This window comes from Macaca nemestrina, chromosome 9 (assembly GCF_043159975.1).
Source record: "Macaca nemestrina isolate mMacNem1 chromosome 9, mMacNem.hap1, whole genome shotgun sequence".
In the NCBI taxonomy this organism is placed as follows: domain Eukaryota; kingdom Metazoa; phylum Chordata; class Mammalia; order Primates; family Cercopithecidae; genus Macaca; species Macaca nemestrina.
In genome coordinates, this window is record NC_092133.1 from 44,846,502 (window position 1) to 44,864,965 (window position 18,464).

Genomic DNA, 18,464 nt, shown 5'->3' on the forward strand with positions numbered 1-18,464 from the left:
TTTTCAATAGAATCCTGTGAAGCAGCTCCAGCTATGTGTGAAGAAGAGGACAGCACTGCCTTGGTGTGTGACAATGGCTCTGGGCTCTGTAAGGCCGGCTTTGCTGGGGACGATGCTCCCAGGGCTGTTTTCCCATCCATTGTGGGACGTCCCAGACATCAGGTGAGGAAAATTATGATTGGAACATAACAGGGCACAGAGCAGGTTCCTCTGTGCCCATGTTTATCCACAGATTGTCTATCTCTTTCTGCCCAGAAGTTATGTATCCTTGTTAAAAATATACCTCTCATGATTAAGGTCCAGGAGTAAATGCCAATTTCACAAACAACGTAGACAGATTATCTGATGGGTGTCTATCAGATACAAAATCTGCCCCTTTTTCATGTGTCCTTTTTGTCTAAATATAGTCATCATCATCATCAAAATCATTTCCTCACCATCAGAAATGCTTATACATTATCCTGATGCATACCAAAGCTACTGTTTGGAAAGAAACTACAATAAAAGTCCAGGTCACTTAACCATACAGAGTTGATGTTAGATGGATACCAAATGCAATTTTACATAATATTAGCTGTCAACAAAATATATTTGGACAGCCACATGGTAATTCTACATATTATGTGTAAACAAAGCATTGGTGGCATCACATGGTAAAAACTCAGTAATTTCATCTCAGAAAATCTCCTTCACATCAGAAATGTATTTTGTGCATTGGGGCTATCTGATTGATGTTTATGCCTCTCTGCTTGGGATATACTCATGAGAATAAATAATAGAAACCTCTCCCAATGAATGCAGTCTGTCTGAATTCGTTGATCTTTATGCAGTGGAGATATTCTGCACAAGTCGCTCTTTTAAGGGTCCCTAGTAGCCACGGCTGTTTTGTAGTTCTGAAATAGTCACTCCAGTGCAATTTAAAATCTAGTAACAGTAAGTTTTTAAGAGCTTCACCATAATGATTTTTTTAAAAATGCAGCTGACTAATTTAGGCAAATGTCTTCACAGTTGATTGGTATGAACTTATCCATTAGAAATCAAGCCTCAAGTGGTTGTAGATGCAATGCTTTTGCTTATAATAGTTAGAAAATAATACTCATATTCTTTTGGGTAGGTGATGACTTTAAAAGTACAGTTTAAAGGATTTATAAGACACAAAATGCAATTTAACAAATATGTAAAATTTTAATCCTTCTCTCAACAAATAATTATTGAGTGCCACAAATATGCCATGCAATTTGCTATAGTGATGGACAAGACAGACATGATCTCTGCCCTAAAAAAGCTCATCAAGGAACATAGGAGATAAAAATACAAAGTAAAGTTGACTTTCCCCCAACATCTCCTTTTATTTGAAGGCAATTCTGGTCTTTTTCCAATCAACTACAGAATGTTGCTTAAGAGCATAGTGGCAATGAGACTCAATATGTTTATTGTTGCTGATAATCAGAAGAGAAACTTTCCATCTCAATGATTTAACCTTTTGTGGCTTGACTGTAATTAATTCACAAGTTCTAGAAGATGCTGACTCATAATGTGTTGAACCTTTTTAGGGGGTGATGGTGGGAATGGGACAAAAAGACAGCTACGTGGGTGACGAAGCACAGAGCAAAAGAGGAATCTTGACCCTGAAGTACCCGATAGAACACGGCATCATTACCAACTGGGACGACATGGAAAAGGTATGGGAGGTTTGCTGCAGCTTGGGCCCTCAGGATACATAATCCCTGTGTTCCCTGATACAGAACACCACGCTACTGCTGGGGAAATAACTGGCTCACATTGTTCAACTTTACTTTTACTTGTTAATGTTCATTGTGGGTTATTACCCATTGAAAAAAAATTCCTGAAATGTCTCTTTAAAAAAAATTCCCTTGCCAGGCACAGTTGCTCATACCTGTAATCCCAATACTTTGGGAAGCCAAGGTGGGAGGATCGCTTAGCCCAGGAGTTTGAGACCAGGCTGGGTAACATAGTGAGATCCTATCTCTACAAAAAATAAATGAAATTAGCCAGGCATGGTGGCACACACCTCAGTCCAAGCTACTTGAGAGATTGAGGTGGGAGGATCACTTGAGCCTGGGAGATGGAGGCTGCAGTGGGCCAAGATCCTACTCCAGCCTAGGTGAGGGAGTGAGACTCTATCTCAAAAAAAAGAAGAAAAAAATCCTGCAGGGCACAGTGACTCACCTGTAATCCCAACACTTTGGATCACTTGAAGCCAGGAGTTCGAGACCAGCCTGGGCAACATAGCAAAACCCTGTCTCTACTAAGAAGAAAAAAAAAAATGTTTAATTAACAGTGTGTGGTAGCATGCAACTGTAGTCCCAGCTACTCAGAAGGCTGAGGTGGTAGGATCATTCAGGCCCAGGAGATCGAAGCTGCAGTGAGTTGATCATACCACTGCACTCCAGCCTGGGCAACAGAGCAAGACTCTGTCTCTAAAGAAAAGGAAAAACAATGTCCTTGCCTATTAGGGTTTATTAACTAATTAGTGGATGACAGTTCTGTAGATGAGAAGAGTAGCCCTTTGCCACTGCAGGGAATTAATCATCTGTTGCTCATGTCAACTCGGTTGCCCTCCTCGGACAAGCAGTGCATGAGCAGCAGCTCAGAGAATAACCCTCCTTTCATTCTCATCAGGGGCTGTATGGCTATGCCTCTCAGTGCAATACAGCTAAAGAGGGCTTGAAATGCTTGAAATGCTGGACCTTAAACAGCCCATGCTTGAAAGGTGTTCATTAACTCACTCTAAACATCTAAATTAAAAATGTTTTTGTTTTCACTATAGTAAACAGGACTGTAACATTGCAGATTTGTTACATTTCTGAATGTCTCGCCACACACTGAAGCACAATAGCCACTGAAAAAAGCTATATGACAAATATTTTAAAAATTATTTCTCTGTGTTGTATTACATGAGGCCTTATCTCCCAAACACTTATAGAAGAGCTAATGAGAAGAAGAGCTAAATTCTAAGATTTTGATGTTTGGTCATTAAACATTACAGATACCAGTGATCAGAGAAAAAACAGAAGAAATAATGAGAAAGTGACATACAAATTTTAAATGCAGCAAGATATATCAGAATCACAACATCTGGCCTTTTATTTATCTATCAGCTCATTACTACTACTACTATTACTACTACTACTACACACACACAATTTGTCACTTAAAAAAAAATACACAATGTTGTCAGAATTTATCAGCAGTAATGCTCCAAGCTCCATCTTTCTACAAAAATTTCCTATCAGTAGGTTTGCTTAATTGAGGATTCTAGATTTGGTAAGATTGCAGTTTGCACAGAGAAAAAGATATCAATATCAACAGGAAAATATTATTTTAGAATTTCTCCATGGAGCTGACAACATCTTAGAATGTATCCTCCTAGAGAGAGACTATAAGAACAAAAAACTTCCCTTAGTTCTAAAATTTAAATTCAAAGTATCTTCTGGTGGGGGTGAAGAGAAAGCGAGAGAGAAGGAGAAGGGTTGCTTGTTGAGACTGGCAGGATTTTTTGAGCAGTCTGCTGCTTTCAATCCACTAAAGAAACAAAACTTTGAGAAGTTTCATTTCCTTTCCATCAACCACAAATCCAAAACAAAAGAAAGTGGAATAAGATAGTCTTGAAAGCTAATTTTGCTTTTGCTAATTTATAAGCTTTCATCAGCAGTTCTTGTTTTGCTCTGTTTTGATTTTGGGTGAATCTCATATTCATGGCTCTGGTGGAGAATTTTCAAGCTTTTAAAGATTAATCAATTTAGTCCTTTTTGCAATGGTTTGTTCTTTTCGGCATCTAGGAATTAAAGAAAGTGCTCAACCATAAAGCAAATGTAGTTATGTCCAAAGTACCTTCACATAGACACACTATACGTAGGTGTGGGCCTTTTGGAAACAGCTGAAGGCCAAAAGTCTCACTGTGAGTGAAAGATCCAGAGTGTGCTGATAGAGGAAGCTTTTCTCATCCCTCGAGAGCAAAAAGGGTGATGGAGGCAAGAGTCAGGGAGCCCTGTTCTCTTCTTCATATAACATTGCAAAGGGCAACTTCTCTAGAAGCATTAAAAGTGTCAATTAGGTTTCCAAGTAAGCGTCATTTATTCATATACACATTCATTTGTCTTTTTATTTACAAAATTAAATCATTTTCCCATGAACATTAAAATGGAAAGAGAGAACAAAGAAAATAGAGTTGAATGATAATAACATTGATTCTGGGCCAGACACTGGGCTGAACAATAACTCAAGGGTTACCTTATTCATTTGCACAAAGACCCAATGAGGTACACACTAATTATTTTCATCTCCCTATTACCAATCATGGGACTGATGCTGAGAAGGGTTAAAAACTTGCCTAAACTCACACAACCAAGAAGTGTCCGAGCTGGGCTTTGAACCCAAGGTTTGATCAAGGGTTGTGCCCTTAACCAGTATACCATCCTGCCTCACAGATCTGGGTTAGGGATTCTGCTCAGTCACTTACTAGATGTGAATCATTTGGGAAAGTACTCACACACTTAGACCTTCAGTCTCTGCATCTATAAAACCATGGACACATGATGAGTATTTGTAGCATTTCCTTTGGGCTTGGTGTCAAGTAGCTTCTGGTCCCTTTTTGGGAAATGCAGGGCTTCATGACAGCACATCATTGTGTTTCTTCTCTGTCCCCCAACTCACTAGATCTGGCACCACTCTTTCTACAACGAGCTTCGTGTAGCCCCTGAAGAGCATCCCACCCTGCTCACGGAGGCGCCCCTGAACCCCAAGGCCAATCGGGAAAAAATGACCCAGGTAAGTATGCTACCCCAGCACACAACACTTTGGGGTCTGGGGAAAGTTCTGTTAGAAGGAGGCTATGCAGGACAGCAGAGAGAAGGCCAGAGCTAGGAGTCCACCAACAGACTGATAACCTTCAATGAACTCAGGGATCCCAAAGGACAGGAACAGCTTGATGGTACTTGCATCCTTCCTGCAGGGACCAGCCCTTTGCCTCCAAAAGCAATAGGAAATTTAAAAGATTTCATTGAGAAGAGGCCATGTTTAAGTTAAAATGTCTAAGGAGAAGTCACTTCAAAATGCAGCATCACATACATTAGGAATTTGGGTTCGAGAGTCAGACATATCTAGGTTTGAAAACTGGATCTGCCACTTATCAGTTATGTAACCTTAAAGAATTCCGTTAATTTCTCAGAGCCTTAGTTTCCTTGTCTATAAGTTGGAAGTAATATTAATACTATTATTTTTCAAAAAGATTGATGTGAACATTAACAACAAGGTGAAACGACAGATGTATATCATGGTTCCTAATAAACATCCAACAAATAATAGTTATTATTGTCATTATTATTACTTGTTTGAAGCTAAAGACCTTATGATAGAATCCCATCCAGTCCACCAGACAGAGGAGTTTTCTAGTTTGGATGAGCTATTAAATAACAACATTATGGTCAGGTACTAGGCTCAGCATTTTACATTCATTGTCTCTTTAAGTTCTAGCAATGTGAAGCAGGAACAATGATTATATTGTTTATATAAATGAAGAAATTGAGGCTCAGATACATTAAATGATTCTCCCAGGGTCACATAGCCAGAACTGGCAGAGCCTGGGATTGATCCATGATCTTCCAGCATTGGAGAATCACAAATGTAAATAACTGCAAGGCCTTTTCCTCAGAAGAGCTCCTGGTGCTTGCACCAACCCACTAGCACTTATTCTCCACAGGGAAACATCTGTAGGCCTGAAAATCACTGCATGTCGCAAGAGATGTTGCTTCTGATGAATTATTGTTCCTGTCAATGGTGTGAAGGCAAAAAAAAAAAAAAAAGGTTGGAAATTATGGCTCGCTAGTGAATGATGTCAGACAGTTTGGTTAATAGAGTAGGAAGGGTCTTACAGAGGGAGAAATGAAGACCCACAGACATCTCCTGATGCACAAACTTCTCACAAGTGACCTGGAAGGGCTTGGTTCTAATCTTGTCCCTGGACTGCACCAACTGGGACACTGACATTCTATGTGGTCCTCTATTACCCGTGGGCAGGTCCTGTCTTCCAGGAATCAGGGCCTCTCCCACTGCAGCCAGAATGGCCTCAGATTCTAGGGTTAGCATTGACCCAGCAACTACATAAAAAGGTGGAATCGATTAAATGGAACCTCAGGCAAATCACAGAAATGGGGCTAATCCTAGCCAGCCTGAGCTTCAGATTTAAAAGTTTTCTTTCTTTATACCAGAGAAATCAAAACCTGAATGTTGTCTTCTCTTTTTCTTCTGGCTTTGACATAGTTAATAAGCCCTAGACTGTCTGCACTGGAAAAACTGGAGATCTCATTTAGTCCAAACTCCTCCTCTGTTTATAGTTAAGAGACCTGGAATGAAGCCACTAGTAGTCAACTATTAGTTTGGTGACTATTAGTCAAAGCCAAGACCACAGACAGAAGCTAGACTTTCCTTTCCCCTGGCCAAGCCTTGTGTGCACACTGCTTCTTCCCCTCCCCACCCTGTCAGGCCACTGATGTCATGGCTCCCCATTCACACCTTCATTTCTCCTCTTTATGTGACCAGGGCTGTTCTGATCCTCCTTACTTTGGCCTCCTCTGCCCAGAACAGGTCAGGCCCCTCTACATCCATCAACCAGGTGTGCTCTCCTGACCATTCTTTGTCAGATGGGCACCTTCACTAACAGCTCTTTGGATTGCTTTGCAGATTATGTTTGAGACTTTCAATGTCCCAGCCATGTATGTGGCTATCCAGGCGGTGCTGTCCCTCTATGCCTCTGGACGCACAACTGGTAGGTGACTGGGAGGGGCAGGAAGTTGGTCGGAGCGCACCACCAGAGATGGGACTGAATGGTCATTAACACGTGGGGGTGATGGACTGGGGCTGAGTTAGAATGGACACGGCTGAACCCAGCCCTAAAACACCTTCTCATGTTCAAAATAAGCCCTCGACCTCATATTTCTAGCAGAACTTTTTTCTACTGTTTTCCTCTTCCTGTTCTTCCCTTTTTTTCATCTTCCCCAAGCCCTGTCCCACCTCACCTCTCCTATCACATGCCCTCTTTTCTCTTCTTAAATAAGAAGCTCAGAAATTCCCTCTCCCCAAGGCTTCCCTCTACTTGGCCAGCAAGTAACCACATGCCAGCTGCCATGGTCACTTCTATCATGCCCAACTGTCTCCCAGGCATCGTGCTGGACTCTGGAGATGGTGTCACCCACAATGTCCCCATCTATGAAGGTTATGCCTTGCCCCATGCCATCATGCGTCTGGATCTGGCTGGCCGAGATCTCACTGACTACCTCATGAAGATCCTGACTGAGCGTGGCTATTCCTTCGTTACTACCGGTGAGGCCTGTGGGAGATAAGGGGCAGAGGGGATCAGTGTGTTGCTCAGCAACTTCCAGGACAATCCTCACTATCCAAGGAGATGATGGGATGAAGATTTGCAAATGGCAAGGCCTGGCTCTAATGCACAGAGCAAAGCACATCTTTCTTTGCTATGTGAAGTTGCAAAATGATTACACTATTTCCTTGAGGAGAACAGTTATAGACACCCAGTGTTATGCATTAGTCAGTGTTGCATACTTGATCTTTTTTAAATCCCCTCCATTAGCAAATAGAAGAAGATTGTGCAGAGACTGAAGATGGCACGGTGTGGTGATTGGCAGGAGACATTGTGATAGGACTTGAGTCCCAACTCTGCTACTCAGTAGCTCTGTGAGCTTGAACAAGTTAACCAACCACAGTCTCTTTATTTGTAAAATGCAGATAATAATAGATCCTGTATCACATGATTGTTAGGAGTATTAAATGGAAGAATGCATGTGGAATACTTGACATAGAGTAAGTATTCAATAATTGTTAGCTATTACCAGTGATACGTGTTAATAGCTAACACAGTGACACATATGTATTCAGATTCTAAGCCGGTGCACCCAGTCCTCCCTCACAAGAGGAAAGTGTCAGCATTGCCAGAAACATGGTATGTCCTCAGTGCTGGTGGCTCCAGCTACCTGCCCTCCCCTTAGCAATTTGGTATTGTCCACACGTTTAGGTTTCTGAATGTGCCTGTGGCTTACTTTATGCTCCAAATTTGAGGCTTGAAACTTGAACCCTGCCACTGTTAAAGTCTCCACTTGCAATATGAAGTTGAATAATTGCATTCCTCCTCTGCTCCCTACAAAGAATCTCAAGATGCCTCAAAAAGGTTCCTAGAGCCTCAGATAGAATTAATAGCCTGTAACTTGAGAGAGCAGAAGTCTGAAAGGTCTCTGCCTGCCCACCTCTTCCGTATCTCGTACAGGATGCACTGCTGAAAACCTCCGGACTGGGCCTGGTCCTGAGACAGCACCACCTCTTTCCTGGAGGTTGAGAAATGTGCCAAAGGGTTGAGCTGCTATTTACTGGCCCAAGCAACATGATCTCAGACTTTTAGAAAATTCTGGGGCCCCTGCGGAGCTGATTCAGCCTAAGACTTCCTGGTTAACTGAAAATACAATGTAACAAACTTTCTGTTATAAAATAATTATAATAGAGAATAGTTATCTTGCAAAAAAAAAAAAAAAAAAAAAAAGTTATGGTAAAAAAGGATCCCCTACTGTGAGCCTTTCTCTAGCTAGCTCATTTTATTCTTGTTATACATTTCCCAGACAACGCATACTGAGGGCCTACTATGCATGAGACAGTGTGCTAGGAACAGAGGTGATTCCCTGGTGGCCCTACTACGTCATTGTCATCATGGATTTTGGATTGAAGAATATTGAACTGACACATTTTTTGAAGGTGTATATCTTGAGGGAGAGACTGAAGTAGGGTAAGTAGATCTTTACCACCTGTGCAGACCCTAATGTTTGCCACAATGTTTGTATCTGGCTGACAGCTGAGCGTGAGATTGTCCGGGACATCAAGGAGAAACTGTGTTATGTAGCTCTGGACTTTGAAAATGAGATGGCCACTGCCGCATCCTCCTCCTCCCTTGAGAAGAGTTACGAGCTGCCTGATGGGCAAGTGATCACCATCGGAAATGAACGCTTCCGCTGCCCAGAGACCCTGTTCCAGCCATCCTTCATCGGTAGGCAACAAACGCCCTTTTCCTGGGAAGGGGAGTCATTGTCTTCTCCCGTATCAAGCCAGCCTCCAGAACATGGAGACAAGTGACGGTTGCCCCAAGACCAAAAGCATTTCTAAACCAGAAAAAGGGAAAGTGCCACATATTCAAGGTGAGAAGACATAATGAGGCCAGGAAAGAAGTTTTCTTTCGAAGAAAACAATATCTACGTTGCAGTTAAGCCCAAAGCATTCTTGGTGTATGATGAAAGAATTAAATAATGCCTATGCTTTGGAGACAGTGGAAAGGGTAGGGAGAGTGTGCTGAATGCTGAGAATTTGGGAATGCTGGGGGAGAGAAAAATAGAAGAGCACTCAAAGTGAGTCTGTTCCTACATCCACATTGTCTTGGAGAGACAGGTTTGTATAGTTGTTTACATAGGCAGGCTCTGAGAGGGATGAGCCTGGGTTTCAGTCTTAGTTGTCTTGATCTTGGGAAAGTCACAACCTTCCCAATTTGTCTCCTCATATATAAAGTGGAGACTGTAATATTACTTATGTCCTAGAATGGCTGTGAGAATTACATGAGATAGATAAAGAACATTTAGCCCACTGCCTGGCAAAAGCAAGCATTCAATAATTATCAGATATCACTAGTAATTAATAATCAGGTAGTGCTATTGTTAACGTTATCATTACATCACAGCACCGCAGAAGATGAAGGGGCACCTAGAGATTTTTTTCAAAACACCTGCATCAGAAATTAACAAAAGTCCAGACCCGCCCCCCAAAAAAATTTTAGCAAGATTGGAAAAAATGATCCTTTGTCTGAACAGGATAGAAAATTTTCCTGATAATCCAGCCCCATTAGCTTTGGGGGCTGGGGTAGATGCAAGGTAGCTGTCAAATGGAGACCTGGGAGAGCTCTGAAGAGTGGCTGCAACATTGGCTCAGCAAGGAAGCTTTACAGGGAATCGGAAGGCTTCACCCCTGATTTAAACCACATGGAGTGAGTAGTGAGTCTGTTAAAAAAAATCAGTGATACCGGTTGTAGCCTGTGCCTCAGGATGCTGCAGCAGGCCTTCCTCATCAGAAGGGAGTCAGGAAGACATAGAGCGTAACAAGACCCTTTAGTCTCTCAGACAGGTGGTTCCTAGATTATTATGTCATCCCAGCCTCAGTCCACTGCAAGATCATCCAGATGCTCAAGTTTGGTCTTCCATGTCTAGCCTGGGTTTTACTCTCCACCTAAGGACCATGGCCTGTGTCTCTTTTCCAGGGATGGAGTCTGCAGGCATCCATGAAACCACCTACAACAGCATCATGAAGTGTGATATTGACATCAGGAAGGACCTCTACGCTAACAATGTCCTATCAGGAGGCACCACTATGTACCCTGGCATTGCCGACCGAATGCAGAAGGAGATCACGGCCCTAGCGCCCAGCACCATGAAGATCAAGGTACTGTTCAGTGACAGACTCAGTGGCAATGATGCCAGCAGTGTCAGCCCTATAACCACAGACTAGAACTCTTCAGAGACTGTATTTTGGTGACACGCAATTGTGGGTTTTAGGGGTAGGTAGTGGACACAAATCCCATATTTTACAGGATGTAAGTCAATCCAGTTCATAAGAAAAATTGCGTGACTTTATACAAAATTTGATCTCTGTTTATCCTTATCAGCTACTTTCAGCAGCTGCAATCAAGATCAGCAGAGCTCCCCACATGTTCATATCTCTTTAAAATATGCATTTTGTTTACTCGACACAAAAAATAATGCATCGTGCATGTAACACATTTTAAAAAAATACAGATGACCTAGACTTATTTCTGAAGAACTTTAAACACTGTAGATTCAGGAGCGTTATACTCTTCTTCCATTACTAACCCCAATCCCGTGGCCAGGAATTCGAATTTTATCTTCATTCCTCTGTCTAGCACATCTTTTGATACAGGCGCTCAGAAGCACTGAATGACTCCAGGATGACCAAGCTCAGTCCCTGAGCCACCCAGGACCCCTGTATGTGGTGTGAATGTTGAGCCCTAGTGAAGGGAACTCAGGGATTAAATGGAGATAATTCTTTGGAGGCAAACTTAACCTGTGGCTGGTCACTTCTCAAAGGCTATTATCACTCTCTGAAGTAAGAAGGCCACACTTGGGACTTTCTGACTCATGTCACAGGAAGCAGAGGGGCAATTCTAGTGCAGTTCACACATGTGGGTATTTAAACAAATTCTCTCCTCTTTGCACTCCCTTCTGTTTTTTAGAAGGAGTATGCAGCTAACATTAGAGAGTGTGCTAGACTGAAACACGCACACTTTCTCTCTCCATGACAGGCTCTGACTAGTCCTGCCCTAAAACACTTCAGCGTGAGAGAAGAGAGACTGTTTTCCAACAGGGTTTGTGTTTCTTGGATGCCGTTCTGATCAGCTCTTACCTCCCTCTTATTTTCACAGCAGAGGGAGGAGAATGAAGCCAGCAGCTGGGCTCACTACAGAATTAATCTGGTTGAGGGTCGATAACAGAAAGAGGCTATTGCTAGAGTTGGGCGGTTCCTAGTTCTCTAAACTTAGTTTCTTGAATAGAAATGAATGTGAAACTCTGGGCCCCAATGTAGTGAGATAGTACAGAGCACCAGGAAAAACCTGGGACAATAAGATGATAACATTTGGTGAAAACGGAACTGGATGAGGGACCTATGGGAACTCCCATAGAATTTGCCATAGGCTGTTCTTGCATTGCTATAAAGAAATACCTGAGACTTGGGTAATTTGTAAAGAAAAGAGGTTTAATTGGCTCACAGTTCAGCAGGCTGTACAGGAAACATAGCTCTAGCATCAGCTTCTGGGAAGGCCTCAGTCTCAGAAAACTTCGAATCATGGTGGAAGGCAAAGCAGGGGCAGACACCTCACATGGCAAAAGCAGGGGTAACAGAGAGGGCAGGGGTTGGGGGGAGGGTGCCACACACTTTGAAATGACCAGATCTCTCATGTGAACTCGGAAGAAGAGCTCACTTATCACCAAGGAGATAGCCTAAGCCATTCATGAGAGATCCACCCCTGTGATCCAAACACCTCCCACCAGACCCCACCTCCAACACTGGGGATTACATCCCAACATGAGATTCGGAGGAGACATCCAAACTATATTAAATTCTTTACAACTTTTCTGAAAATCTAAAATTATTTCAAAATAAAAAGGTTATTTTTAAAAACAAAACAAAACAAAAAACCACCTGGGAGAACCCAGGTTTGAATATTAGATCTGACACTGATATAACCAGTGTTACCTGGGTCAGTTACTTAAACTGTCTCAGCCTCTGTTTCCTCATATGTAATATGGGAGTAATTTAAGACTTATTCTTCAAGATATTTATGAGAATCAAATGAGATAATACATGTAAAATGCTTAGCATAGTGTCTGACATATAATTACGTGTTCAGTAAATATCAGTACTTTGTATTAAGAAGTACATGCTCAAGCAGAGCTCAGAAGATAAAGATTAAACTGGTTAACCAGTTTTCACTGTTCTCTGTGCCTAAACCATTCATTTATTTAAGAAACATGAGCATGCCTTGCATGTTAGGCCTATGCACTGGGAAAGGCCAAACAGTGCAGCTTAAGAGGCACCTATTGCAAGGGAATGTCCCCAGCAGGGGACCCTGAATCCCCCATTGTTAAACAGAGCATCTGGGTGAAAAGTGGTAGTTCGCTTCACCAGGTCGAAAAACATTTGTATAGTAAGTCCTAGCACAATTACAACTTCTCCTTTGAATAGCCTAGAGTTTCTACAGAAAGTGTTTCGTGTTGAATTCTGAGGCTGAGTTCATGGAAATCAGAGGCATTGCCAGGGTTCTTAAGTGGGGGCCATGGCTAGATTTGCAGCCAACTCTGTTTGCTCAATAGTGTGGTTGAGGAGTTATACATGAGAAAAACGAATGTGCTTACTGAAGAATTTCTAAACCCGTGGCTCCCTCTGGCGGTCCTGCCAAGAACATGACACAATTAGGACACAATTGGCATCTAACAGACAAGCCTGTGTCCCTGCTGAACAAGAAACTACGCCATGGTAGAACACCCAGGCTCTGTCCTATCGCACTAACGACTGCACTCATGATGACATTAATGACCCTTCTTTTTCATCTTGACTGACAGATCATTGCCCCTCCGGAGCGCAAATACTCTGTCTGGATCGGTGGCTCCATCCTGGCCTCTCTGTCCACCTTCCAGCAGATGTGGATCAGCAAACAGGAATACGATGAAGCCGGGCCTTCCATTGTCCACCGCAAATGCTTCTAAAACACTTTCCCGCTCCTCTCTGTCTCTAGCACACAACTGTGAATGTTCTGTGGAATTGTGCCTTCAGTTCTTTTCCAAGTCATTCCTAGCCAGAGTTCTGACTCGTTACCTATGTGTTTTTTAATAAATCTGAAATAGGCTACTGGTAACTTCTAGCGTTGGCCTCTGATCAATACCCGACCGAGATCATGTTAGGTTGACCTCACCCGTTACAGGATGGCTCCCTCTAGTGGTCCAGCTGAGCACATGACAATTAGGATGGATATGTTTCTCAAGCAAAGGGTAGAATCACATTACCTAAAGTGGGGAGCTGCATTTCGGTTCTGTAAAGAGGAATAATTTGAGAATACATTGGAGATTTTAAAAAATAACATGGACTACAGTGTATCAATGGGATAATCTACAGTACCTCATAACTTGCAAAGTGATTATATTACTTTACACTCATAACCCCAGTACTGGTAACCTGATGGGCGAAAACAATTACACATACACACACGTGTATATATATACATATACACACATATATATATGTGTGTGTATATATATACACTATATATATTAGAGATAAGGTCTCACTCTGTCGCTGGAGTGCAATGGTGTAATCATAGCTCATTGCAGCCTTGAACTTCTCGGCTCAAGCAATTCTTTCCTCTTGGCCTCCCAAAATGCTGGAATTATAGGCATGAGCCACTGTGCCTATGTATCTTAAAAGTAATATCTTGTATATTAAAAATCACACCCACATATACATTTCCCATATGTATACACATGTATGTGTGTGACTTTTAATATACAAGATATGACTTTTAATGCATACACTATGTATTAAACATATATATATACACACACATATATATGTACATATAGAAACAGGTCTGACTTCTATGTTCATTGAGGGAAACATGGATTTTTTAAAAAACATTGAGAAACACTGCCTTAAAATCTCACTACACATCTGGACCATCTGTTTCCCTTCTCCTGATCTCTGTCTTTGAAAAGGATACTATGGATATATTCATGCCAGAAGGAATGAGAGAGATAACAATACTTTCCAAGGACTATTAGCATCAATCATCTGGCGAAGGGTTTTACACATAGCATCTCTCAGCTGTTCTTCACAACTATCTAGGGAAGTATTACTATCAGCCCACTTTATAGATGAGAAGACAGAGATTGCTCTAGAAACGCAACTGGATAGGAGAGTTACCAACTTCAGCTGTTCCTTTGCCCATTTGGCCTGAGGCACAAGGATATAAAAAAATACCAACCCTGCCGTTCAGGGTCTTAGCCTCAGACCACTCCTTGCCCAGGCTGTTCACCACCCTCAGTTGCTCCCAAGCTGGGAGCTGCTTGCCCTCCAGTGCATACAGTGTGTGTCAGCAGCTACTGGTTGTCCTGAGGAGCGAAGGTGGCTCTGTCCGTGGCAGCACCTCACTGCAGAGACCTCCAGGCCCAGGACTGAGTGTCTGTTTGGTCCAGAAAACCCAAACTTCCCTAGTATTCTCTGGCCCTGTAACTTGCAGATAATTAGGGTTAATACTACAAATAATAAGAGCTAGGATGTACTGGTGCCCGCCATGACCACAGCCTGTATCAAGCTCTTTATATGAGGATCTTATTTTCTCCTACAACAGCCCTATTATTTTGGTCTGCCTTTAAAAAAAAATAGAGATGGGGTCTTGCCATGTTGCCCAGGCTGGTCTTGAACTCCTAGGCTCAAACAATCCCCCTGCTTTGGCCTCCTAAAGTGCTGGGATTACATGCATGAGGCATAGCACCTGAACATTACTGCCTTTTTACAGAAGAGTAATTGAGGCTAGCAGCAGCCCAATGTCATGCTGCTGGCAAAGATATCAGCTTGCTCCTTCTTGTGCTTGGTTTCCAACTTATATTTTTAGCCAGTAGGCCAGCATCTCCCAAAGAATAGGCTATAGGGACCAACCTCATTGGAAGCTCATTTTAAATGGGTAGAGTCCTGGGTCACATCTAACACCCGCTGAGCTAGAATCTCTGGAGTTGAGGCTGGAAACTTGAACTTCAATCAGATTTCCCTGGTGATTCTTATGCACATCAAAATTTAAGAACTACTGGAATATGATCGAGGGAAATCTTTCAGCTGCAAATTCATGCTTCCCAGGCAAGGACACCTCATAGCCACTAGATTTAAACTTAAGGATTAGTGTGCAGATACTTGCCACCAGATCACTTTCATAACTGAAGCAGAAATTGCCAACCATTGCTGTCATCTCTACAGGGTTTCCTTGGAGTAAAACTGGTCAGTTGCACTGCTGTACTTCATATTTACCACCAGGCAGCATGAGCGCTCTAGTAAAGAAACATTCTTGGAACAGCCTCTCAGACTGAAACAGCCATGCCCAGAGGCAAAAATCAGGCAAACCAGAAGCACCCACTGAATATGCATTAGTGAAATGGTCTGTCCTTGTGAGCCACTCAACTGCAGTGCCTAAGCACCCTCCTCCCAGTTATCCATCAGTAATTCCTCCCCTGATTCCACTAGATGCCCAGTGACTTAAGAGGCTGGGCTTTGCACAGGTGGCTGAGTCCCCTTCATGAGTGTCACACCAATCTCCAGAGGAGATAAAACCAGCAACATATAGGTTTGACAGCCTTCGGAATCCTCTTCTCTCCTCTAACAATAGCAAACCACACTCTCAAAGGAGAGGCACATCCTGCTATGACTACCAAGTTTTTCCATGACAGGCTTCTGCAACTCTGGAGGACAGCATGGGTTTCTAATGACATTAATTCACATCATGCAGCCATTACTGTGAGCAGATGTGTGGGAAGAGGCATTATTTACTTAAAAATAATCCTCTGTTGTCTCAGGAGGCCGAGGCGGGCAGATCACCTGAGATCAGGAGTTCAAGACCAGCCTGGCCAACACGGTGAAACCCCATCTCTACTAAAAATACATAATTAGCTGGCCGTGGAGGCATACACCTGTAATCCCAGCTACTCAGGAGTCTGAGGCAGGAGAATTGCTTGAAACCCGGAGGCAGGGGTTGCAGTGAGCCAAAAGCGTGCCATCGCACTCCAGTCTGGGCAAAAAGGAGTGGAACTCTGCCTCAAAATAATAATAATAATAATATTAATAATCCTCTGTTGTCAATGTGGTATCCTTTGTGCAGCTAGGAAATTCTCTTTAGAAGAATTTCTAACACAGAACATCTGACTGTAGTTAGGGAGGAGGCTGTCTGGACCAACATACACTTGCAGTCCAACCAGAAGCCATTGCTGTAGTTCAGCTTATTCAGAAAGAGATAGCGCCCCCAAAAAAAGAGAGAGAGAGAGAGAGAAAATGGGGCAGCCTGAGATAGGGTTCTTCCTTATCAGAGTATGAAGTAATGCTTATTCCTGGGAGATCAGAGTCAACTTAAGTAATGTCTGAAGAACACTATGAGCTAGGACAGACAGCAGTGTCAAGGAAATAGAACTAGGCAAGGTTCTGCCTGGATGGAACCCTCAGCCAAGTGAGGAAGATGGGCATTAAATAAGCACTTGGGCACGTTGTAAGGGGTTCAAAAGAAGAATTTTATGGGGTACTGGCTTTTGTAGCCATGGGCTCTAACTTGAGCCAGGGGCTCAGGAGAGGCTGCCTCTCTGAGAAGATAGTGCTTAAGCAGAGACTTAAAGAGTAAGAATTGAGTAGACCATAAAAAGGGCTGGGGGCTAGAGGGGGTTGACGTTTGGGAAGGGGAAGTAGGACCTCCATGGGACATGTTCCCAGCAGAGTCCCAGAGATGTAAGAGTGCTGCACAGCTGGGAAAAAGGGAACCCCAAAGAACTGGACCACATACACAAGTGTGACCACGACTTCACTATGATTTTCCAAAGTAATATTCATAACATTTTTTCTATGAAAAAATCAGATACCAATTTCAAGCAATGGAGGCAATGTTGAATGAGAAGTATGGCATCTCTGGACCACCTGCTTTTCCTGAGCATTTCACCTTTCAGGTTAAATTAATCATCTTATATCTGGGAAATGAACATGCAAACTTCGCCACCTCTCAGTCTAATTTATTCATGGAGGCTGTAGTTCTTCCAGAATGTCCTCCTTAGAGCAATTTCTAGCCCCTTCTGGGCTAAAGGGAATAAAAATGATTACTACTTGTCTGGGTTTGAAACAATGCTGTCCTCAAGGAAAACTGACGATGGAACAGGCTTCCGTATCATGAGGTTAATGACAGTTTTCCAGAGGCCTAAAACTCAGGGGTCCTTAAGAGATTTCCTGATCCTAGGAGAAAAGTATGTGGTACTGCAGACATACCACGTCAAAAGAACTACTCTTCTTAGTTCTTGCCTTCTGTTTCTTCCCCTCCACATTTAGTTTTGAGACTTAGTACCCTATCCTTTCATTGAATCAATTATTTTTCCTCCTTTAAGACCTCTCTGCATATGCCACAACCTGAAATTCCCTAAAAAATGACCTAAAATCATGTAATTTCAGGCCTTCCTTTAAAAAAAAATAACATCCCCTACTCAGGCAAAAATATATTAAACAGGTAAATTATATTTTTCAAATTTAGAATGAGCCCTTGCTCTTAAAATTTAAAAAAGTCTGTGATTTCAGAGAGATGCCTCAACATAGTATTCTTCCTTACGAATGCTTAAACCACTGACTTTGATGGAAAGCAAGAGTAGTATTCTAAAGTGCTATGACTAGTGCCTTTTGTTGGTTGCTCTCTTTTTGTATTTCTAATCCTACCCAGCTGAAACAGCTGACCTAACCATCCTTGATAAAAATAAATTCTCCCTCTAAACATGGTGGTAGTGACCTTGATAAGGACTTGGGACTGGTGTCCCACAACACTAAGAGAGTGATGGGAGTGAGTGAATTCTGGAGGCCTCAGACATCTTCATCATCAACTTTATTTTACTATTAAAATTTGACTTTAGAGGAATTAAGCTGACCACACATTGCTCTGTCAAAAGGAGAATGAGATGCTACCTTTTTACTAGGATGGCTATAATAGGATGTAGATTAATCAGACACTTTATATGTTGCTGTTGGGAATATAACATGGTACAGCTGTTGTGAAAAACAGTTTGGAGGTCTCTCAAAAACCTAAGCCTAGAGTTACCAGATAACCCTGC

General features: G+C 42.4%; 2 protein-coding genes across 4 annotated transcripts in view; one reads left to right on the forward strand and one right to left on the reverse strand.

The window, feature by feature from the left end:
- Positions 1 to 18,464, reverse strand: part of STAMBPL1 (STAM binding protein like 1) — a 141,387-nt gene that overhangs the window by 70,180 nt on the left and 52,743 nt on the right. The gene's annotated exons all lie outside the window — the stretch shown is intronic.
- Positions 30 to 13,492, forward strand: LOC105480757 (actin alpha 2, smooth muscle). Its single transcript, XM_011739934.2, has 8 exons — positions 30 to 162; positions 1,554 to 1,682; positions 4,681 to 4,791; positions 6,703 to 6,787; positions 7,180 to 7,341; positions 8,876 to 9,067; positions 10,322 to 10,503; positions 13,200 to 13,492. The coding sequence occupies exons 1-8, from the start codon at positions 34 to 36 to the stop codon at positions 13,341 to 13,343; spliced, it is 1,134 nt and encodes a 377-aa protein (XP_011738236.1). The 5' UTR covers positions 30 to 33; the 3' UTR covers positions 13,344 to 13,492.

Coding starts and splice junctions, on each gene's coding strand:
- LOC105480757 (XM_011739934.2), top strand. CDS start 34: ATGTGTGAAGAAGAGGACAGCACTGCCTTGGTGTGTGACAATGGCTCT. Junction 163..1,553: donor TGGGACGTCCCAGACATCAG/GTGAGGAAAATT, acceptor GAACCTTTTTAG/GGGGTGATGGTGGGAATGGG. Junction 7,342..8,875: donor CTATTCCTTCGTTACTACCG/GTGAGGCCTGTG, acceptor TCTGGCTGACAG/CTGAGCGTGAGATTGTCCGG.